The sequence below is a fragment of the Oikopleura dioica genome, chromosome 2 (genome assembly GCF_907165135.1).
Source record: "Oikopleura dioica chromosome 2, OKI2018_I68_1.0, whole genome shotgun sequence".
In the NCBI taxonomy this organism is placed as follows: Eukaryota; Metazoa; Chordata; class Appendicularia; order Copelata; family Oikopleuridae; genus Oikopleura; species Oikopleura dioica.
Genome location: NC_137292.1, coordinates 4,337,181 through 4,358,401, shown reverse-complemented (window position 1 = coordinate 4,358,401; position 21,221 = coordinate 4,337,181). Strand labels below are relative to the sequence as shown.

Sequence of the window (21,221 nt, the reverse complement as noted above, 5' to 3'; positions counted from 1 at the left end):
AGCCAGGAATTGATGAGTCACGCTTCGAGCGCGGACAATGCGAAATCGCGGGGGACGAAAATCAATTTTTCAAGTTTGAAAGGAGGAAAAGAGCAAAAAAAGATTGAAAATCAAAAACTCGAGAAAAAAATCGGTGAATGTCAGAGATCAGCTCTGGCATCAGAAAACTCTTCATTACTCCTGAATGGTGAGCTATAGAATTTCGTTCTTGAGGATAACAACTTTTAGTGATCGCATGAGAACTCGAAAGTCACGTGGTTTGACTGAAGAAATGATAGACAAAGGTAAACCCTTTTTTGAAGAAAATCTTACTGACGTTTTTTAGGAAAGAAAAACTTAACAGCAGAGTTTTTCAAAAACTCGCCGAAGAAAATGCAAGGAAACGAGGCCAATTCTAGCGCTGAAATTTCAAATCCTGTCTTCGCGAATGTCATCCGGTCGAAAAGAATGAGTGTTTCAGAAGATGAAGGAATGGGATCAGAACCAAACACGCCGGAGTTGCGCGATAGAGCGCGGAAATTTGCGAGTCCGGCCAAAGTTTGCTCTAAAAACTTAATCGCAATGGTAAGTTTATTCTTTTTGAATAAGATTTTAATCATTTACAGTTTTCTTCTCCAGAGGGCATCAAGGGACGAAATCCTCAGCCTGCAAAAGATCCAAGAACTCCAGAAAAAGAAGAAACGCCTCAAACTTTCGATATTTTGGCAAAACTAGAAGATCAAAATTTGCTCCATATCCGTGACAAAATCTTCGGCGCTCTGGAAGCTCCTGATATCCACAATGTAAGTCTCCTTTTTCCAGCGTTTCAAGTTGGGCAATTCCAATTCTAGTGTTCGCAAGTTTCAAAATCGTGGCAGACGTTCATCACCCGCCGCCACAAGAAAACACTGACTGCTTATGCGCGAGCAATGAGAATTAAAAAGAAGAACTTGAACAGAAATCGCTCTCCAAATTGGAAAACTGCTTCGCTGCTGAAAAGTCGAGATTCTTTCGCGAACAGGGCGCCAAAAATGTCGCCTGTAAAGTCGCTCAATACCCATTCGCCCATAACTGCAGCTGTTCTGCGAGGCCCAGTGACGAGGAAAACGGAACATTGGGCGAGAGTCAAAGGTAATTTGGGGCCGCACTAGAATAGGACTCTTACTCAGGTTTCTTCACAGGTTCAGGCCCAGCCTCAGGTAGCCTGAGTCAGGTTTTTGTTTCCTATTTAGTTTGAATCTAAATAAGTATTCTTATCTTATGATTTCAGCTTCTCTCGTAAACGGCGAGCAAATCTACGCCTACTGCCCTTTCTGCAAAAACTACGCAAAGAAAACGACGACCGGCCGTGGCATCTGCATCCATTCTTCCTGCTCTCGCGTCTTTTGCTGCCTCTGCCGCGGGACACACGGCGAAGGCATGTGCCCAAATCCAAAGCCCATCACGCGCAAGCTCTTTTCTCCCGACAAGACGAAACGTTCTGTCAGACGACTTTAGACGACGAAAAACACTGCTGTATTGATTACAGTAACAGTTGTTACAGACCGAATTTTACACCTCTTTTGTAATCCTGACTCTTTGTGTATCCGAAACCGTTTCAAGCTCAAAAGATTGAAACTCAAACTGTAGACCTCAAATCATCCAAAAATCTGCGTGCACCTCATCAACCAATCTAACATTGATACTTTTCCGCATTCCTTTTTTTCTGTCAAAGATCAAATCAAGAGTACGTGATTCTTACCCTCCTCTCTTTTTTCTGCTAGAAAAACTATCCCACATTTTTCATTCAATAAATGATTTTTCTAAAACCGTTTTTTTCTCCTATTTTTTGGGGCAATATCTGGCTAGTTAATCGAGAAGCCGCGCTTTTTCATTTTTTGCTCGGAGCCGCGAGCGGCTTCTCGACTCTGTCAGCTGTCCCATATGACATGGGCACCTTATTCATCTTCTGATGCTCGAATTTATTAAGTGTGAATGACAATAGTTCTATCGGACGAAGATGATGACGTTCCTCTCGACGCTCTTGTCCAACAAACTGATCCCCAGGAGGAATCATCCGAAAACAAGAACAACAACGCGAATTCTAATTCGCTAAATGAAGCAGAAGTGATCCCTACCGTTGAGCTGAGCTCGGAAGACGATACCTCATCCAGCTCTAGTTCCAGAGGTTTCTTCATTTTCAGCCAACTTAACTTTTAACAACGAATTCTAGAGTCACGAGCAGAAGATCTACTCAAAGAAATCAACGCGGAGGACAAACGAAAAAACGAAGAAAAGCGAATTATTCGCGAAGAAGCATCCTGTCCACTGCCGCCTGATGGGGTGAAAACACCTCCACCGTTTCCGACCACCGGTGTGTCGACTAAATATGATAGAAGAGGTTTCAGTAGTTGTCGTTTTCGCTTTGATTCTCTCGCTTATCTCTTTTTCCGCGCGTTTTTCAATTTTCCTATTTTTTTAATTATTAATTCAAGGCTCATTTGTCCTCCGAAAAGAAACAATCGATGACGACCAGTCCAAATCGGACATGGATTGCGACTCAGAAGACGACCAGCCAGAAAAGCCAATCGAAGTCAACGTCAAAATCCCGATCGCGATGCAGCCGAGGACACTGAGAAGACCAACGCCTACTGGAATGATTGGCCCGAAAAGAGTTCCTATTGGAAAGTTTACAACTGTCAAATCCAGTTCTGTTGGACCAAGAAAAAGCTCGCCGGAAGAGAGCGCTAGAAGCATGAAGAAGGGGAAAATCAAAATGAATACAGAACCAATAGGTGATAAAACGACGACGGCAATTTATAAAACTCATTTTTCTCCATAGAAATCGAGGATGATGGATTTGCGTTGGAAAAATTTGACGATGAGGATTCTCAAAAAGCGCTGGACGAAATCATGAAAGACGTGAATAAGTACAAATTGGACACCAAGCTCAGTTCTGAAGCTACTTATTGGTGAGAAAACATGGTTTGGGAGTTGCTAAAAAAGTAATTTCAGGATGACTTTGGTTGAAGAAGGCGTCTGCAAATGGAGCAACACGGAAGTTATCGATGAATTCATTGACAGTAAGTTTTTGAATCGGAAGGAAGCGAGGATGCATTCGTGTTCTAGAGCTGCAAGTACCCGTGGTTGAAAACGAAGAAGAGTTGAACAACACCGCGATCGCTGAAATTATGGGAGAGATCCAGAAAAAGTCCGTCAACGAGCAAGTCGCTGGAGTCGGAGCTTGGAAAAAGCGAGCTAAAATCGACAATATGTTTGTTGCGAGAACTCTCAAGGTGATCATGAACTTCTTTAGCAGGAATTTAACTGTCTTTAGAACCAAATTTTGACGGGATTGAAGTTCGATCAGCAGAAGAAACAGGTTGACAGGCGATTGAACGCTGATAGAGTTGCGGAAGAAAAGCAAAAGGAACAGCGTATCAAGAAAAATCGACGAGAAAGAGACAGTGGACGAGATGAAGTTGTCTGCACCGGCCAAGATTTTGCCGAAGACGCTCGAGGAACGGATCTCAATCATTTTTCCTTTTTTATCTAATACCCTTTGAATCCGTTTTCAAGTCACTGTTCTCCCAATTCCAAAAGACCTGCCTCGAGAAGAACGCCATCTCCTCGAAAGAGCAACTCAAGAACTTCTCCGTGAAGCAGCAGCATTTATCAAGGGCCGTAACGCGAAAAAGAGGGCGAACTTTGGCTACGAACTTGGCGCAAATTTGAACGCTGATGGAACGCATCGGCAGGGCCAGACTTTCGTCGAGTCCAATACGCAACTACAGAGTGTAACCAGTAAGTGATCTTGTATTCTTTCCCCCTTTAAGCATCTTTTCTAGTGCCTGGCGCAAATGCTTCATCCTGGCGATCGGCAGCTCCCCAAATTATCAACGGCTCGATTTCAAACGGCCAAGGTTTATCTTCAACCAGTAGAAAACGCTCTTACATTAGCGAGGTGACCGAACTCTCCCAGTGCTCCTTTTCTGACGCCTTGTTGGGCTACAGCTGGACATCTGATACGAGGATTCGAAATTAAAACTTAATTTATTCTTCTCTCATTATTTGAATCCAAATTTTTGATGCTCATTTTAAAATTCCGAAGCTTTATTGAACTGGCATTCTTTACTTTATTCTTCAATAGTCTTTACCTTTTCTTCAATCTTTATCTGGTGTATATTTTGGTGGTAAGAATTTGTGTTGTTTGGTGTTAAGAAATAGAGATCATTTTGTTGCTTCAAGGTCTCATTGAAATTCTAGCTATTCCGCCGATGATGAATCAAATGAACAAACCAAGACAAGGTGCCCCTTCTCGTCGCGGCGGGTTTATTTCCTCGAACTGGGCTCCCGTCTGATCATACTCTAATTCTATTCTCAATCTTCTGTTCAACTCCGATTTTTTACCTTTCTTTTCCTTCATTTTTTTCCTGCTATAAAATACAAAAACTATCTTCTTGAGTCAAGAATCTTGCCCCAGGGTCATCAAGACCTTGATATTCGAAAAGTACGGCAACTTCAATGATAGAAGCAATACGTTCATTGTTTTTATTCAAAGAAGTGCATTTAGAGCAAGAAAAACAGCGAAAACGCATGAAATTCCATTCGTCAAAGCCCCCGCTTCGGTTGAAGTTGGTCGTTGCCAGGCCCATGGAACAGTCGGTCCGAAATCGCGAACTGAAAGAACGTTGAAATTACTCCGGAATAGATATTTTACCCATCGCAGGCATAAGGGTGTGTCCCTGATCTTCTCGGATACTCCATTCCCAGTAAGCAAATGAGCGGTTTTGATTCTCCTCGTCATAGTTGATGTACTACATTTTTCATAAGATAAATATACAATTACAGTTATCTTACAGTATCGTAAAACGCCGCAGCAAATCCGAGCAAAAGAATAAATACTCTCATTTTTTCTCTCGCTTTGTCATGAATCCTTGAAGCGAAGAATAAAGAACAGTCGCCGAGAAAATCCCTCTGACCTTTGAAAAAATGTCGTCGAAGTGTTTGGAGTTGGGTAGTCGTCGGTTTTCTTCTGAGTCATAAAATCTATGTATCGACTGCAGTTTATAATCAAGGCGCTAGAATTTGTTTAACATGCGCGGTCTCTCTGATCATTTCTGCACCCTAAGTACATATAAAAATCCGAACGCCAGAAATCTGAAAAATATTAAGTTTGAAATTTGTGAAAATGCTGCTTTTTCTTTTCGAATTTTTGAGTTTTGCCTTTAGTAAATGGGCACATCATTCTCAGTGCATGACAAAAAACGATATAAGAGGAGACAAACATGGAGAATTGAGATGTACTGGACCAAGCTGCGAGATTTTCTGCGAAAAAGAGTTCGATCATTATGGGTAGGAAATGATTAAACTCAGATTTTTAAAAGTTTTTTAGTGGTCCGAGAAAGGTGAACTGCAAAGTGCATCAAGATCCCCTGAAAAAGACCCAGTGGAATCATCAAATTGGAGTTTGTCGCCCTTGCGTCCCGATCGTCCCTAAAGATCAGGGGCTCGTTAAAAAGTGTCGCAAATCCGCAACAACTGGGATATTCAACTGTCAATATACTTGCAAAGAAAGCAACCACGTGATCATGCCGCCACGGAGGAAAACCTTTCTGGTCGGATGCCGCTGCAGGTGGAAAATTGACAAGCAAGAAATTTGCCACTGGCGAAGAGCAAAAAGCAATAAAATCTACGATGAAGAGATTCAGAACTGGACCTGCGAGCCTCGCAAAGAAATCGTGTTTTCGAAGACGCCGGTTGGACTTCCAGATAATCTCGAATCCTGCTCGAAAGGTACGTTCTCGCAAAGAATCTTTGGCGGCAAGCAAACAACGCTGGCTCGATGGCCGTGGATAGTAAGAATCGAGTTTGGAAATCGTCGCTGCGGTGGAAGCCTGATTTCAGAAACGAGAATTCTGACCGCAGCACACTGTTGTTATGGTTTTGAAGATGATCTTGAAAATATAAGGATCTATTTGAACGAAGAAGATGCCCTTTTGTTTGAAGAAAATGAAATCATTTTGAATCCGCAAAGCATCAAAATTCATGAAAACTACAGATCGGATGCTTTTCATGATGATTTATGCCTCCTCGATTTCAAAAAATCGCCGAAAATGATCAACCAGCCAGTTTGTCTACCAGACAGCTCAACTCAAATACCATCTTCTTCTTCAAAATGCTTCATCGCCGGCTGGGGAAAGACATCGTTTTCGCCGCACAAAGAAATCAATCATAAATTGAATGAAGTCGATATTAAAATTTGGAATAATCAGCAATGCAAAACAACTTTGGAATCTAAAAACCTTGATTTGACGAAAATGCTCTGCGCTGGCTGGCGAGAAGGAATCAAAGACAGCTGCCAGGGCGACTCTGGCGGGCCATTGGTCTGCATTGATGACAGAAAAGCGGTGCTTTTTGGCGTTACCTCCTGGGGAATCGGATGCGGGCTTGCTGATTCGCCTGGTGTTTATGTTCGAGTCATGCAATATCTGCCCTGGCTAAATGAATAAATTTTGCTTCTTCTGATTTTTAATTTATTTACAGAGAAGTAAAACTGAATGTCAGGCAATTATAAAAGCTGATCAAAAGAATCGACCAAGGTGTTTGGGTCCATGATTCCGTTCTTCCAAAGTTCGCATCGTTTCGGCAATTTCCAGCCTTCTTTTTTAAGCAACACATTTTCAACCAAAGAGTAGAGATGTCTGTCGTTACGGAAGAGGTGATCTCTCGTGATTCTGAGTGGTCTTCGATGCGGCTGATCAAATGTCGCGTAATTTTCCGCTGGTGACTTGTTGAGAAACGTTTGAACCCCGACGGCGAAATATTCTCGCGGATCTTCTGCGGCGTAATTGTACAGAAAGAGATTGTATCTCTCTGCATGCCTGTAGCTTCTGGCGATTTTTTGAAGGAGACCCCTTGGAGTTCCGACAAGATGGATTGCATGGGCCAATTCGTGAAGGATGATGTCTCCCGGTTGTTTGTCTTCTTTCAGGCAAAGGACATTTTCTTCGGGAATGACTGTAACTGGGTTATGTCTTGTCCCGCCGACTCCTCTACTGTGCAGCTTTTTCTCGTACCCGTGGTATTCTGGAACATCTCGGGCGAGTTCTTGTCGTCGGCCGAGAATGACCACCTTGTGATTTCTTCGTTGGAGGTTCCTGACGATTTCTTGATTGTCTTTGATCAGGAATTCGAAGTATTTACAGGTCAGAGCTATTGCTGAAGGATGAACCTCTCTTGTTGCCACTATGGGTATCCCAAAAACATGGGTTACTTGGCTGTAGTAGTCCCAATCTGGATTAGCGATTCTGCAGTTTTCTTCGTTGTTTGCAAAAATAAGCGGGAAGAAGAAAAATATAAATTTCATCGTTTTTTTTTTCTTTTGGCTTTTTAATTTTCTTTTTGATAATTTTGACAGAAAAGCAGGGGCTTTATACGAAGAAAGTTGCTTTTTAGTTTTCATTCTCGATATTATAATTATCTTTTTCTGTCGCGAAAAATACCAATTTGAAAAGGAGAAAAACTCGAATTAAAGAATTTGAAATTGGATTAATGTCTGTATCTTTGACTGTACTAAAACGTCATCTGGCAATGTCTAAATGTCTTGCTTTGAGATGTGACTGTCTACGACCCGTTGTTTAGGAATGAATGGAGCTAGAAAAAGTAAAACGTCAGCAGTTTATGTTAGAATAATCCGTTTATCCACATGAAATTTTTTCTAAATTAACGAACTAAATTCAGTTCGTTGGGTCGATTGGAGCCATATCAGCAGTGTCAGCTGGGATTTATTGCGCTTATCTCAAACTATGAGTGCATATAAGACCCCGTGGAAGTTGGGTAAAAATACTGATTTTGCGAAAAAAAAAGATGAAATTTCTGTCAATTTTCGTTTTTATTATTGCCAGAGCAAAGAAAAATGGAGACGAAAAGGAAAGTCTTGGTCAAATTGAAGGTAGAAATGAACAGAGCTTCTCAAATGACGAGCCTTTGAAATCCCATTTTAGGAGGGCTTCTCTTGTACGCATTTGGAAATATTGAAGAAACCAAGATAGAAAAACCTCTACCCAATTCATCTGGGCCAGAAACAGCTAGTCATGATGCTCTCTTCAAATTTATGTCTTCAAGACTAACTTGCATGACTTGCAGTAGCAGAAATTATAACGAATGCTCTTCTGAAGGTAACCAATAACTCATTCGAAAATTATAGAGCTGATTCTTTTTAGGTTTTGCGCAAGAGTGCCAAGAAAACGAGCAGTCTTGCCAGATCGAAATTCGAAAAAGAGGCCCGAAAGTAGAGTCGGTCAAAATGGGCTGCAAAGCGCTTGATGCATGTCTCGCCAATAAGTCTCAAAACTTCAGAGGAAGATTCGCCGAACATCAATGCAAACCAAGAAAGTGGCAGAAAGCAACAAGCGTTTGCCGACAGTGCTGCGATTCCGGGAAGAATTGCTTTGGAGACAACGAGGAATCCTTCAAATTGGGTGCAGAAGACGAGAGAAGAGAAAAATGGGAAAAGGATTTTACTACTGAGAAAAATGCCTTTTTATTTGAGAAATAAATTTTAAAAGAAAATTCAGGTCGAGATGATTATTTAGTTCGATTCGGTCGAAATCGACTTGAATTCGTGCAAACAAGGATTGTCCGGCTGCTCATTTAAGCGGAATATTTTCAAGGGGCGCAGCCGGTAAAGGGGTGAAATTCGCAAAAACACAAACCACACTGTCAATGATCGGCCTGCTTTGCATAATTTAGCAGTTCCACGGACATGATTCCTTTTTTTCATCGATGCCGACTTTCAAAGCCGCTGTCGGAGGAAAATTTCATGGTTTTTAGAGGCCAAAGATTGTTGAATTTGTATTCTTCATTTTGAAATTTGTAGCTTTGACCTTTTTTATTTTGTATTTTTGCGATTATAAATGCTTACCAAGAGAAACGCGTGGCAACAGCATTATCCTGTTTTGGCGAAAGTCGAATAATTAGAATCATGCAACTTCATTTTCCATTCCACCCTGTTTTGTTTATTTTTGGCTTCCTGCCCATGCGGAACACCTTCAACATGCATTATGAAGGGTTGAACCCCTTTATATGGAAATAATTCGTGATCATCCGCGCGCGCCGAGGAGATTTCCAGCCGCGTAATCAAATGGGCTCATTTGCTCTTCAAAGATCACAAATCCATGTTTTCAAAGAAGATCCGATTGAAAGTTAACCCCAATTAAGACAGTCGTTTTTTCAATATTTTCGTCTAAATAAATATGACGCCTTCCTAATAAAAAAGAAGGTCAGTTGCGGCGGAGAGCAACACTTTCCCGAATCATTCAATTGTGGGTTTCAGAGCCACAGAATGAAAACATCAAAAATATCAACAGCTACTCTTGACCACAGAGGCAAATACTGTTTGGCGATTTTATCAATTTATTGATAGATCGCAGGTTTATTCGACAATTTGAAATGAAGCTTCATATTTTTTTGAATCAAGAATTAAATCCTTCTTTATTTACAGAAATTTCAATATATATATATGTATATATGTTAACACTTTCCATTAAAGTTTATGCACAGTAATATCCATTTGTATTGTTGTGATGAGTGTACAGTGGTCTTGATTGATTGTGATGATTGTGGTTTTGATTTCCGTGGAATGTTTTGGACATTTCATCTGGGTGATAGTGGTAGAATTGCGGTTCGCTTCGGTTCGACCGCGGTTCGGTTCGCTGAGGAGTCGACTGAGCAAGTGCCGGCTCAAAGGCGAAATGAGGGGTTCGCGAGAGATGGTAGTTAGTGCAGACCTCCGCGTAGTTGTTTTCGGAGCCACCAGTGTTTCCGGTGTAGGAGCTGTAGGGAACGGACTCGGGGGTCATGTTGTTCGTAGATCTGTCAGTGCTCGGGCAGTGCATTCCTCCAGCGCCTGCGTATCTCCAAGTCGAGCACTCTTCTCCCGACGCTCCGGAATACGAAGACTTCTGCGCCTTTTCCGTGTACTGTCTTCGCTTCATGAAAACGCCGACGCAGATGACAACAACGACGAGAACAGCAGCAGCGACAGCGGCGCCGATGAATTCCGACGTCGAGGAATTTTGCTCAGAAGTGTTGGGAGAGTTGTTTTCGCTCTCGAGCGTGGATTCGATTTCGAGGAATTCGGTGGAAGAAGGAAGAGTGTTGAAGATGGCACAAGAGTTGGGGCCGTTGGTGCTAATGCAGAGCTTGTACTCGGAAGAGGGTTGGAGATCTTCGTATCTGAAATGATCGGTGAATATTTTGTCGAAAGAAAAAGTGTCTGGTAGACAGCTTGCATTTGACAACAAGATTATACAAAAAGCAACTGAGTTCAGGGAGAACTTAATATCAACTTTCATAATCAACTTTAATATCCTCCATTTGGCACGGCAATAACAAAAGCTTATTAGAACATTTATTTACACGACGAGGCCGACAACTAGAGAGCCCTTGCATATTTCATCTCGCGCAAAAAAACTTGTATTGTCCGAAAAAATGATCGATGAAAAATTCACGCATCGCCAGATCTGATTAAATATGCAACAGTGGGGTTATAACTCGTCAATAGTTTCTATACGGGGTCTTATCGTTATAAGCCGCGCGCGGCTTTTTTGTGTATTTCTGGCTTTCTTTCTAAAGGTGAAAAAGGGCTTCTGAAAGCTCGTTTGATTTTGTTAGCAATAAATCCAAATTAGATTGCCTCTGATTGAAGGATCAGAAATGGTAATCGGGGAAATGTGATTTTCTTGATTTTAATTAAGCCGCGCAAATAATGTTCCATTGATTCGCGCTGCTCCGCGAAAATTCAATAACGCTCAAAAATGTCAGCAAAATAAATCAACTCCTAAATCTGAACCCTCTGCTAACCGCGGAACATGTTTCATTTTTCTTTTTTTGCAGAAAATAAATCGAAAAAGAATGAAAAAAGGATTGGCGCTGGGCCAGCTTCGGGCACTTTTTATTTCAAGCACGATCCACTTGGCCAGTACCATTTGGAGATAAGATTAGGCATAAAGCCCTTTCTTCCAAAAATTCATTTTTGATCCGACTTGTGGATCTTATCATCCCTTATTTGCATTATTCAAGCCTCTGCTTCATCTTACCTAAACTTGGTGATGTCTGAATCAATCACATCAGAAGTAGAAGGCACAAAAACATCTTCCTCAGCAATCCAAAGCTTCAAAGTCGCCCTGGTCGAGCTCAATCGCGCAAAAGACACCTAAAATGCACATTTTAGTCAGCTTCAAAATGGCCCCGAAAAATTTAATCCCGGAAGCGTTATCAAAACCACGCGACAAATGTTCGATAACGAATTGGAATTGTCCGCGACGGAAGTGCCTTTTTGGTATTCAATTTTGGCGAATCTCAAATTTTTTGGGGAAGAAAACGCGGGATTAGTTTGATTACCGGACGGGGGATGGAATTTTATCCAAGGGCGAGAAATTTATCACGTGGTGAGGATCAACAAAGAGTTTCGATTCTTACCTCGACAAAAGCCGGTCCAACATCATCCACCCAAATGGTTGGTTCTTCAATTTTCGCTGGCAAATCAGTTACTTTGGCCGTATCAATCAGAAGCTGCTCGCAATGCTCTCCACCCCAAGCATCGTAGCACACGCATTTAGGCTTGTTGTTTTCAATCACGCACTGAGCGCCGTAGTTGCACTCCCAGCTTCGGCAAGGATCTTCTTCGGAGCTCGAGTCGGAATCGGAATCGACTTTGCATTCCAAAGGGTTGAAATCGACGACTGGGATGCCGGAGAACCTCGCTGGTGTTCCACAAGTCAATTCGTTCAGTCCAAGAGTCACGTGGCCAAGATCTCTGGCGTACTGGGTCAGCCAGAGGATGTCACAGTCGCAGTTCAGGGAAACACCGGTGAGACGAAGCTCGTTGACAATCATATCATCCGGAATTTGAGGAATCTCCATGAGTTTGGTGTAGCTAGCGTCGAGGTTTTTCAGTTTCGAGAGTTTTTGAAAAAGCTGAGCAGGAACTTTTTCCAGCGGATTTTGAGCGATCTGGAGGTAGCCAAGCTCGCGGGAATTCAGAAGACTTTCGTCGAGCGAACTGAGGGAGTTGCGAGCGAGGTTCAGCTCCATTAGGGAAGGAAGACGAAGCCTGGTGACGGATTTGATGGCGTTGCCCGAGAGGTCCAGATGGGTGAGGTTTGGAAGTCGAAGGATACTGCCGTTTATCGAAGTGATTCTGAAGCAATACGTTAGATATATTTTTTGGCAAGAAACTTCAAAAAGGGTGTTTTATCTTTTTCTTTCATTTGGTCACCCGATCACGTGTTGAGCTCACTGGGCTGATCTCTATTTGAAAAGATCAGGATTACCACGCTTTAGAAGCGATAAAAGAGGGCGATGTACAAATCGGTAATTCACTACCAACCGCGTTTCTTTTCACGCGCTTTGAAAACCAACACCGACTTAAATTTTTATCCCTCCTCTAAGAACTGCCCCTTTTGTGCTTTCTAGAGGCGATGCATCAACCTCTGAAAATTTCAATTTGACAGTTTGGCCGCCGCGGTACCCCGCAATTAGCGCAGACGGCATTTGAGTAATCTGGCTTGAGCCCCTTTACGAGGTTTTCGCTTCTAATTGTGCTTGCGAAGGAATGCGCAAAGTCAGATTTGTGTCTCACGCAAAGAATGGGTTAACATCCATTTTCGAGTTTTTAAGGGTGGCTGGGTTGAATTGGCCTTTATAAAATCTAATGCGCGAGGAGGAAGTGCGCAACTTCGCACGGAACGCGATTTTCAAATTTTGACAAACCCAATTTACGAGCGAATTGTCACTTTATCTGCATTATAGGCTGATAAGCGGGCCGATTTTGAATGTCGATTTTGTGCCCTGAGACGATTTGATATTTGCGCGGAAAAGTGATACGCAAGTAGGAGACAGATTCGAAATCAAAGTCAAATATTTGGGCACACTGATTTCCACCTGCGGCTGCTTCGGGTTGCTTTTTGGCAGCATGCGTGCCCAAGCCTTGTTTTGTACAGTTATGCTTCTGTACTAAAGCTGATGAATAATTTATCAAGATTCTTCGGGAAAAAGAAACATAAAAGCTTTTATTCAGAAAAGACTGTATTCTGCTGAATAATTCCCATTCATATTCATTAGGGCACACTCGTTGCTTAGCTGAACACTGCTGTCGTCATGCTGGGCTCATTAGGCGCAGCAGGGGACCCTTAATTCCAGGGGAGCCGAGTTTTAGAAAGATACTTAGCTAAGTTTTGCTTGTAATTACGATTTTACCGGATAAGTTTGGTAAAAAAAGCCGCTTTTAACTAATTATCTACTCACGAGAAACGTCATCTCATGCTGCTCTTATCACTTCTGAAATTTTAACCTGCCGTTATCCCCTTGGATTACCGCCGGTGTCCTTCATGAATTGGCCAAATTGAATCAGCGCGCAGCAACGGGTTAATCCGCGCGCATTATTTTGCAGCAACTCTCTGATCCAGCTGCTTATCACCTCCGAAGCTCCGAAAATACGCCTCACTGATAACGCCTCGGCTCCACCTGAGATATCATGAAAAAATAACCCACTCCGTTTCTTTGGAATTTTCAACCGAAAGCGAAAAAAGGTTAAATAAAAACAGATTGGGCCAGATTTTCTGAATCGATTTAGGAAGTGAGGAAATTTAGGCTCAAATATAACGAACTTCGGGTGATAAATCAACCCGCGCGTCACGTGATTTTGTAAATTTCATCCCCACTGAGACAAAACTCGTCAAATATCCACCAGGCTTATTATTTCGTCGATGGGAAATCTGTTCAAATTAGCTTTAATTTTACATGGTATATTTGCAGGTCTTTCTGAGAGGCCTAGTCAGTGGCAGACCCTTAAAAAGCGGCCATGAGAGCCGGAAATCGAGGTCAACAATAGTCGACTCCCGACTCGAAAATCCTCTTACACCTTATTGTTCCTTTCGCACTTCGCACTTGCCACCACTGGCAACTTGACAATGGCCCTGTTCCCTTACATAAGGGCTTCCCTATGAAACAAATACCAGCTGACCCGAAGGCTCGAAAGATTCTTTGGCGCGTGTCGGAATGAAAATAAACTTCTTCACGGAGGTCGCCCCGGTCGAATTCGTGTTAGGTGATGTTTGCAAAACGCATCAAAAATTGGAATAACACGAGTTGAAGCAGGTAGATCACCGATTCAATTAGCCGGAAAGCGAGTTTTTAGAGAGCACGCATATCAAAAAGTGAAAGGCTCTAGATATGAAAATCTGCTCCGGAAATGGCCGTATTCTCAGGTGCAGCCTGTTTGATACTTATTCGGTGAACCTCTTTTGAAATCTGAATTCGCGCCCGCCCGCCTTCCGGTACTCAAGATAAGCGCTCTGTCACTTGAAAATTTCACCAACTTTCTAGGCAGAAAAAAGCAAGTGTCCGACAGTTTGGCTTTGTTGGTCTTTCAAAGTGCTGATCTTTTTCACCTGCCGGAACTTGGACTTTTTAAAAGTCACTTTTATCTTCTATTTTCTTTCCCAAAAATTCGCTTTTCTAAAAATCGGAGGGAACTGTAAAATGATGATGATGAGAACGAAATCTGCTGATTGATCATATTTCGTTTATAATTAAAACCGATTCGGGGTCATTTAGACTCGTGCGACTTCTTCATTTCTGCGCGTCATCCCGTCGCGAAGCTAGAATTCAATCTCAAAATTATACCTCCGTCCGGGCTCATTTAAAACAATATATAAACCACATGCTTCCCAGCGGAAATCGCTCGTCTTACGGCTGGGTTAAAAATAATCAATCAGAATCAATGCTGATTTTTAATGATTTTGAAGCTGGAATTTCGTATTTTCGGCTCGAAACAAATATTTTTCGAGCCGGAAATCGCAGTTCTCAAAATGCAAATCTTCGCCGTGTTCTGACTGGAAAGTGGTTTTTGTGGTTGTTTTAGGCCTTATTGCAATAAAGTTGCGTGCGCTGCTCAAAATTGAAAATTGAAGCACTAAACTTTCAAGAGCACCTGGCAGTAGCGTCGTAGCAGCCCAGTGCTTCAGGAACTCAGCTACTCGAGTTGGGGCACCTGTCATTCCAAGAAATTGGAAGTCCCTGGACCGGGGACCGGGGAAAAATGAGCATATTCATTGCCTGGCGCACTGGAATAGAAAATGAACGTATTTGCCCAAAGTGGGGACAATATGGCGGATCTACTCATCCGGCGCCTCCGAGTCCGGCCGCGCAGCCAGGAAATGAAAAAGATAAAGAGTTATTGTAACTCAGCCAAATGCAAATAACGAACATCAGGTCATAAAAACAACGCTAGAAAAATGAAAGATCAAAGAAAGACCAAAATCAGACTGTATTCAAATCCGGGTCTTTCAGGCTCAGAATAACCCTGATTTTCTACAATCTTTCCCAGGGATAATTTCAACCCGCTTTTATTTGCACAAAAAAGCCCGCTCTCCCTTATTTCCGCCGCCTTATTTCACTTTATCCCGCTCCGAGGAGCATAATAAATCGGATTAATGCGCCGCCTTCAGCGGGCCCCCGAATGCTGACAATATTGGATCAATTTTCACGAATGTAGCAGGCCGCCCGGCTTGATGGAAGCCACTACCCTTAATTCCACAACAAAGCTGTAAATATAGTTAAAGTCGTGTTTATACAACACTCGCGGGGACAAAGTGTGTCGCCAATTCTCTCGCCAAATTTGTTAAAGTCGCCACAATCGGGAAACTATTTTTAGGATAAGCTAGCTGAAATAGATTGTTCTGAAATACTGATCGAAAAAAGAAGGATGACTCGAATTTTTCTTCATTTAAAAAAAAAGTTCGCAAAGCTCAATTTGCGCCAGTGGCACCCTAATGTGTTCCAAGGGGCAAAGGTGCGGTAAATAATTATTTGAACGGAATGCACCGAATCTTGCAAAGCGGTTCAGAAATAAAGCCACGCCGTAAGGGTTTAAGAACCCGATCGAGGAAATGCCTTCTTCTCCGCGTTTCCGGGTGTTTTTTGCCGCTAGGAAATGCGGTTCTTTTCGGACGATTTTGTTTTAGATTTTATTGCTATTGATAGTAGGCCCTTAACACAAAATAAAACTTGTCAAGAGATAAAGAAAACTCGCTTTGTTCGCCCTTCAAACCATGTATAAATCCATTGTGTTTGGTGATCATTGATCAGCCCGTGCGGAAGCTCGAAAACACTAGCTTGACACGCTTATTCAGTGAGCCCGGCCTCTGGGACCTCTAGAATGAGTCTCAACTGGGTAAAATGGATTGGCGCTTTGATCAAGTTTAACATGTCAATAGTAGACTAGTCGAGGCTTCAAATCGTCGACCTTGGATCTTTGCGAGTTGGAAGTGATATTTACGCGGCGCAAATAATAAAGAAAAGCCGAGGCAATTTTCGACTAAGGGACCCCCCCTCCCCTTCCTCCATGGCGACGGTCGCGAGTGTCAAGTTCCGTAAGAGGACCTTATCGCTTTCCGTTTTGAAGCAGAAGGAGGAGTTCGCTTTTGCTACCAATCTAGCTTCTGCCGCTAGAAACGATTTAAGAAGGTATCATTGATAAAGAAAGGAAAATTGAGCCAAGGCCGAAAACCCATGTCGTCATTGTTATGGGTCACTGGAACAGGCAGAATTACACGTGTTACGCTAAAATATTTAAAACATGCGGGGCAACACGCCAATTTAAGCATTCCCTAGAAAATATTCCATCTGCAGCGCTTGCTCAGAAAAAAACATAAATATGAAAATAACAACATTCAAAATTCAGAAAATCTGAACCCTTTTTCATTTAAAAATCTTTAAAAATGAAGGGAGGACCCTTAAAAACAGCCTCAAAATCCCGATAATTCCAACCCCTCTTTATAATCCCTTCCCACCTCCAATATCATCCTCTCCCTCTAGTTATTTTGATACACCCGGGTCAGTTTACGGTTCTCGAGCTTATCCACCCGACTTATCTCCAAAATAACTCCATGTTTGTAAATGTAATACGCAATGCAAAGTAGGCCATACAAGTTTTCTGTTTACTCCAAAACACTTTAGCTTAAAGTACTTACAGATTATTGGCGAGGTGAAGAAGGACCAGGCTCGGGACTTTTCGGAAATCGGGGATTTTTGTGAGAGAATTGTCGGACATTTTCAGCTCGATTAGTTGAGGAAGATTTTTAAATTCGCCGATAAGGGTTGAAAGACGATTCTGAAATTATTTTGTTAGTCAGTTTTAAGCTAAATTTCAAATCAAAAGATCTGATTGGCCCTTGGGAATAAAGCAGGTTTTTTTAGTGGATGAAAGGGAAGCCTCTCCTAATGGAGTCGCTTTTAGACCTTATTTGAGCCGGATAAATAACCATATTTGCTCCTGCCAAAAGTGGAGCGCACTCACTTGGACTTTTCTCTCACTTGGACTCGCGCTCATTCTAACTCTTCGCTCGTTTGAACTCGTCGGCCAATTAGAGTGTTGGTTGAATAGAGTGAGGAGTTAGAATGAGTGCAAAAATTACTTAAAAAAATTCTTAAAAAAAAAAAAGAATTTAAAAATGAATCCTGCGACTCTCACCGGGTGACATGATCGAGAAATATTTTAGTTTGCTTTTCGATAGCAGTATCATTTTGATACTCTCAAATAATTTTGTACAATTTTAAAGGGTTATAATTTGGAGATTTTTATAATTTTGGATTCCTGCAGGTGTCTGTTGTCTACAAGACTTAGTCTCTGCAAAACAGAACAAAATTTCGGTTGCCCACTTGTAAACTTGACTTATAAACTCTAGAAAGTTATTTTTGCTCTAGAATTATATAATCTTTTTCTTTTTAATGAATTCCTGGAAAATGTTAACCTTCGTTTTACAGATTAATATAAAATTTGGATTCATGATTACTTTTAACTGAAGTTATAACGTTTATGCATTAAATATAACTGGTTCAATCTTTTTCAGTGTTTTTCAGGTATGTTACTTCCTATTGACAAAAGGCTCTTGTTACTAACGGTTGGAAGTTTTCAGAAAAAATTCTTACTCCGCAGTTATGAAAATTAAAAAAAAAACGAATTCTAAAAACTATCGTAAGACTGTCCACTGAGAATACAGTACCCTCGCCCACGCAAAATGTAAAGCTCACTTCAACTCGCGCTCGATTGAACCAAAATCTCACTTGGACCGACGGGTTCAAATGAGCGCGGGTTAGAATGAGCGCGAGTCCAAGTGAGTGAAAAGTCTAAGTGAGCGTGCTCCGCCAAAAGTTCGCTAATTTTACTATATCGTCGATGACACCCTTAACCTTTGCGTGCCAATTCCCCCGTCCTTCCGAGCCCTAATAAAGGTTCAATTGCCGCGGAGGAAATCGTTTCTTATTTGCTTCAGCTGTTAGGCTCATAAAAAAAATCGAGGAAAACGGATTAGAATGAGCCTTTATCAGAAAAAGCTCAGCAGGGGATGAGGAGAGCATAAGAGGATAGGTCTGCTCTGATAAGGATATTTTCTGCATATTTTTGGGCGGATAATGATTATGATACTAGCTGTCAGAAAACTGTTTATCGCCCATTTCATGAAGAAAAAATCTTGTCCTCGGGCACACAGTAGGAGCCTGAGGCCGTTGGCTTAGGCACGCGGCCAAGCTTTTTGGAAATAATTTATTCAAAACTCTGACAGTACGCCACGGTATGGAGGCCAATTAAGCCACTCAGAGAATGAATTTCTCCGGATTTCTGATTTCTGCTTACTGTACATCTTGTCTTGCCCTGAGGCATGTGGCTGCATAATTAATTCAATAAAAGTGGCAGTTTTGAGAACAGAAAGAAATAAATTGGAAAGAATGAATAAATTATTTAAAAAAAAAACATTTTTATTAAAAATTAAAATAGTGAGTTTTGATTGGTTCAAATTTAATTTCGAGGTTTTTGATAGGCCACGAGGATTTTTTTTATAAAAAAAGATGTATTTTGACTATTTTCGCTTTCAAAGAAAAGAAATTTTAAATATTTTGACAAGTTCTGTATTATATATTATCTTTATTTAAAAAAATGAACGTTTCTTCACGATTGGGCAGTCACTCGGCCAAATAAACGGGCAGAAATGATAACGGGCGTACGGGGCGAGGCGCGGTTTCTGATAAAAATCAACCCCCGAATGGTACGGTTAAAAAACCCTTGTTATCCAAGCTGTATCTTAAATACAACTTACAAAAAGATAGTGAGGATGATGCTCCTCTCGGCCGGGCGCTCGTTTTTTTATCGCTCGAAATTTTTATTTTGCGCGCTTGAGCACTAATACTGATAAGAAGAACAAGCAGCAGGCTATTGTGACTCAACCGTTCTTTTTTACCGTTTTTCTCAGAGAGAAAGAAGCTTTCAAGTTTAATTTGGCCACATTAAAAATCATTAAAACGCAAGGTCTTTTCAGAGCGAGGCCATAAACTATTCAGAAAATCCCTTTCACGCGAAATTATGAATGGCCGAATGGCTTCGATTTGGGATAATTTGTCTCGCCGCCGCAGTAAGGAGTCAAAATAGTAAGATGCCTTAGGATAATGTCAAGAGAGCTTGAGCGAGGGTGGTTTTCTCATGACCGCACCCTACTTCCTTATATTATATTTACAAAATTTCAGTATAGAAAAAAGAGTCTCAAATATTTAAACTTTAAGCTTTTTTCGCGTTAAATTCTTCCCGACGTTTTCTGTCAAACAAATGCATTTAATTATCCTTTCTGATTTGATTAGTCCATCTACTTATACGCTGACTAACTCGCAAGTTGGGAGTTGTATAATCTGCGCTAAATATTTACTTCAGCTGCACAGTCATCCCTCGCCAAAAATCGCGATTTATCAATTTCTAAACAGATTTTTCGCTCCTTATTTTCTTAAGGGTATCCCTTTAGATATCCTTATGTCATGGATATCCGGTTGTTAGGAATCGAGAAGCCGCATGCGGCTTCGAGTTCTGAAAAAAAAAGCCGCGCTAAGAGCGGCTAGTTTGTATACTCGAAGCCGCAAGCGGCTTCTCGATTAATAAGAATCGTTAGAGACAACAATAACGACTCGGAAAATGACCGTTTTTATCCGCTAATAACTAAAAACTGACAGAAATATGGGCTTGTACGCGTCCCGTCCTGCCGCCCCATTACACGGTTATTATTTGGCGAAAATGATTTTGACAGATCGCGCTCGTAAAGAACGGGAGATTTTTTTTGCTGAAGGGTGGGGAAACTTGAAGTATTTACGAGTTATAGTTGAGTGTGTTACGTTTTTATTTCTGGTCCTAAATCAATAAATAAAACTCATCAAAAAATTCAATCATCAAAAAAATTTTCTTCAGAAAATTGATTCAATATTGAAAAAAAAAGACTTACCCTCGAAATATAGATCCGCTTCAGATTAGGATGATCAGCGAGTAGACTTCCCACGTCGATTTTTTCTAACAGATTTCCGTCGAGGGTCAAGTCGTTCAGACTCAGCGGGAGGGAGGAGTCGGAAAGGGATGTGATCAAATTGTCTTCGAGGTGCAGGAGGCGGAGGTTAGGAAGCTGGTCTGCCAAGGGAGGGAGCTTTTCCAGGTTGTTTCCAATGTAGAGATCTTTCAAGTCGGGGGAGCGGGAGATGTCTGGAAAACCAGTGCTGTCAAGGGGTTAAAATTGTGGGAAAAAAGAGTATTTGAAAAAAAGCAAATTTTTTTCTACCCAAAAAAGCCGCGAGCGGCTGCTTTTAATGAAAAATAAAGGTGGACAGTTTTTCTATGAAATTTCTTATTAATTTTTTTGAAATGGAGCATAAAATTTTTATTAAGAATAATTCATTTTTGGAATTGGTTCTTGATCGAGTTTTTTGAACAAAGCAACAAAATGGTTGACAAAGAGAGCACGTGTTAAAACTGACGCTGGAGAACAAGATCCATCACCTTGAGTGGATCTTGAGACGCACTTGATATCTTTTCTTGAATCTTTTATGCTCTTCTTTCGAATATTGTTATTTCCCTTGTCGATTTGACTCGGAGATTGGTTCAATTTTAAATTTTTAAACTTGTTCAAACCCCATTCCTTGCCAGACAAAACGCCGTATCCGGGCCGTTTTGACCATTTTGCCCCGGGCACTGGCATTTCTTTGGGCACATGGCAGCCAAAGAAATGTGCCCAAGAAGGAAGCTGATGATCTTCATTTTCGATTTCGTGGAAACTTCAGCTCTTCATAAAATCTCTATTTTTCGTTATTTTTTCTCTCTCTTATTTGAAAGTTCTGAGCTGAAAAATTGAAAAGATTCTTTCTTCTTAGTTGTTGATTCAAAAAGTTTGATT

The 21,221-nt window shown here is 41.4% G+C and overlaps 6 protein-coding genes and 1 long non-coding RNA gene across 13 annotated transcripts; 4 read left to right on the top strand and 3 right to left on the bottom strand.

Annotated features, from left to right (window-relative positions):
* The first annotated feature begins 20 nt into the window (after positions 1–20).
* On the top strand, positions 21–1,787 carry LOC145696731 (F-box only protein 43-like). Its single transcript, XM_081773815.1, has 6 exons — positions 21–187; positions 229–284; positions 326–564; positions 606–782; positions 831–1,110; positions 1,250–1,787. The coding sequence occupies exons 1-6, from the start codon at positions 138–140 to the stop codon at positions 1,474–1,476; spliced, it is 1,029 nt and encodes a 342-aa protein (XP_081629941.1). The 5' UTR covers positions 21–137; the 3' UTR covers positions 1,477–1,787.
* A 165-nt stretch (positions 1,788–1,952) lies between these two features.
* LOC145696424 (uncharacterized) lies at positions 1,953–4,421 on the top strand. 7 transcript variants are annotated; one of them, XR_014133806.1, is made up of 11 exons: positions 1,953–2,146; positions 2,192–2,332; positions 2,454–2,753; positions 2,801–2,930; positions 2,974–3,041; positions 3,088–3,254; positions 3,296–3,479; positions 3,538–3,762; positions 3,807–3,985; positions 4,049–4,151; positions 4,225–4,380. XR_014133806.1 is itself a non-coding variant. In XM_081773457.1 (11 exons), the coding sequence occupies exons 1-10, from the start codon at positions 1,954–1,956 to the stop codon at positions 3,952–3,954; spliced, it is 1,539 nt and encodes a 512-aa protein (XP_081629583.1). In that variant the 5' UTR covers position 1,953; the 3' UTR covers positions 3,955–3,985; positions 4,049–4,154. The 7 variants fall into 7 exon arrangements, 3 of the variants coding, with proteins under 3 accessions (XP_081629583.1, XP_081629582.1, XP_081629581.1); XR_014133804.1 differs by having other exon boundaries at positions 2,192–2,359; XR_014133807.1 differs by having other exon boundaries at positions 2,192–2,359; positions 3,807–3,896; positions 3,941–4,151; positions 4,225–4,270.
* Positions 4,422–4,506: 85 nt separating this feature from the next.
* Positions 4,507–5,006, bottom strand: LOC145699785 (uncharacterized). The gene is made up of 3 exons (XR_014134080.1): positions 4,819–5,006; positions 4,679–4,775; positions 4,507–4,638 (listed from the first exon to the last, which is right to left on the bottom strand). It is a non-coding gene; the product is annotated as an uncharacterized LOC145699785 (long non-coding RNA).
* Positions 5,007–5,215: 209 nt separating this feature from the next.
* LOC145697754 (serine protease 33-like) lies at positions 5,216–6,470 on the top strand. The gene is made up of 2 exons (XM_081774968.1): positions 5,216–5,313; positions 5,354–6,470. Exons 1-2 carry the CDS (start codon positions 5,216–5,218, stop codon positions 6,468–6,470), a joined length of 1,215 nt encoding a protein of 404 aa, XP_081631094.1.
* Positions 6,471–6,488: 18 nt separating this feature from the next.
* LOC145696315 (uncharacterized) lies at positions 6,489–7,345 on the bottom strand. The gene has a single exon (XM_081773329.1). It carries the CDS (start codon positions 7,325–7,327, stop codon positions 6,530–6,532), a length of 798 nt encoding a protein of 265 aa, XP_081629455.1. The 5' UTR covers positions 7,328–7,345; the 3' UTR covers positions 6,489–6,529.
* A 478-nt stretch (positions 7,346–7,823) lies between these two features.
* On the top strand, positions 7,824–8,518 carry LOC145697753 (uncharacterized). Its single transcript, XM_081774967.1, has 3 exons — positions 7,824–7,912; positions 7,965–8,138; positions 8,184–8,518. Exons 1-3 carry the CDS (start codon positions 7,828–7,830, stop codon positions 8,516–8,518), a joined length of 594 nt encoding a protein of 197 aa, XP_081631093.1. The 5' UTR covers positions 7,824–7,827.
* A 968-nt stretch (positions 8,519–9,486) lies between these two features.
* On the bottom strand, positions 9,487–21,026 carry LOC145697752 (uncharacterized). Its single transcript, XM_081774966.1, has 6 exons — positions 20,851–21,026; positions 20,283–20,547; positions 16,998–17,137; positions 11,443–12,163; positions 11,061–11,176; positions 9,487–10,197 (listed from the first exon to the last, which is right to left on the bottom strand). The coding sequence occupies exons 1-6, from the start codon at positions 21,024–21,026 to the stop codon at positions 9,513–9,515; spliced, it is 2,103 nt and encodes a 700-aa protein (XP_081631092.1). The 3' UTR covers positions 9,487–9,512.
* Between the last annotated feature and the right edge of the window lie 195 nt (positions 21,027–21,221).

Bases quoted from the DNA above. Each gene is read 5' to 3' on its own strand.
- LOC145696731 (XM_081773815.1), top strand. From the start codon at position 138: ATGTCAGAGATCAGCTCTGGCATCAGAAAACTCTTCATTACTCCTGAA. The intron at 285-325 runs GTAAACCCTTTT...GACGTTTTTTAG, and splicing joins TGAAGAAATGATAGACAAAG to GAAAGAAAAACTTAACAGCA. The intron at 565-605 runs GTAAGTTTATTC...AATCATTTACAG, and splicing joins CTAAAAACTTAATCGCAATG to TTTTCTTCTCCAGAGGGCAT.
- LOC145696424 (XM_081773455.1), top strand. From the start codon at position 1,954: ATGACAATAGTTCTATCGGACGAAGATGATGACGTTCCTCTCGACGCT. The intron at 2,147-2,191 runs GTTTCTTCATTT...AACGAATTCTAG, and splicing joins ATCCAGCTCTAGTTCCAGAG to AGTCACGAGCAGAAGATCTA. The intron at 3,763-3,806 runs GTAAGTGATCTT...CATCTTTTCTAG, and splicing joins GCAACTACAGAGTGTAACCA to TGCCTGGCGCAAATGCTTCA.
- LOC145697754 (XM_081774968.1), top strand. From the start codon at position 5,216: ATGACAAAAAACGATATAAGAGGAGACAAACATGGAGAATTGAGATGT. The intron at 5,314-5,353 runs GTAGGAAATGAT...AAAGTTTTTTAG, and splicing joins AAAGAGTTCGATCATTATGG to TGGTCCGAGAAAGGTGAACT.
- LOC145696315 (XM_081773329.1), bottom strand. From the start codon at position 7,327: ATGAAATTTATATTTTTCTTCTTCCCGCTTATTTTTGCAAACAACGAA.
- LOC145697753 (XM_081774967.1), top strand. From the start codon at position 7,828: ATGAAATTTCTGTCAATTTTCGTTTTTATTATTGCCAGAGCAAAGAAA. The intron at 7,913-7,964 runs GTAGAAATGAAC...ATCCCATTTTAG, and splicing joins AAGTCTTGGTCAAATTGAAG to GAGGGCTTCTCTTGTACGCA. The intron at 8,139-8,183 runs GTAACCAATAAC...GATTCTTTTTAG, and splicing joins TAACGAATGCTCTTCTGAAG to GTTTTGCGCAAGAGTGCCAA.
- LOC145697752 (XM_081774966.1), bottom strand. From the start codon at position 21,026: ATGCCAGTGCCCGGGGCAAAATGGTCAAAACGGCCCGGATACGGCGTT. The intron at 17,138-20,282 runs GTAAGTCTTTTT...AAATAATTTCAG, and splicing joins AGCGGATCTATATTTCGAGG to AATCGTCTTTCAACCCTTAT. The intron at 10,198-11,060 runs GTAAGATGAAGC...CGATCATTTCAG, and splicing joins TCAGACATCACCAAGTTTAG to ATACGAAGATCTCCAACCCT.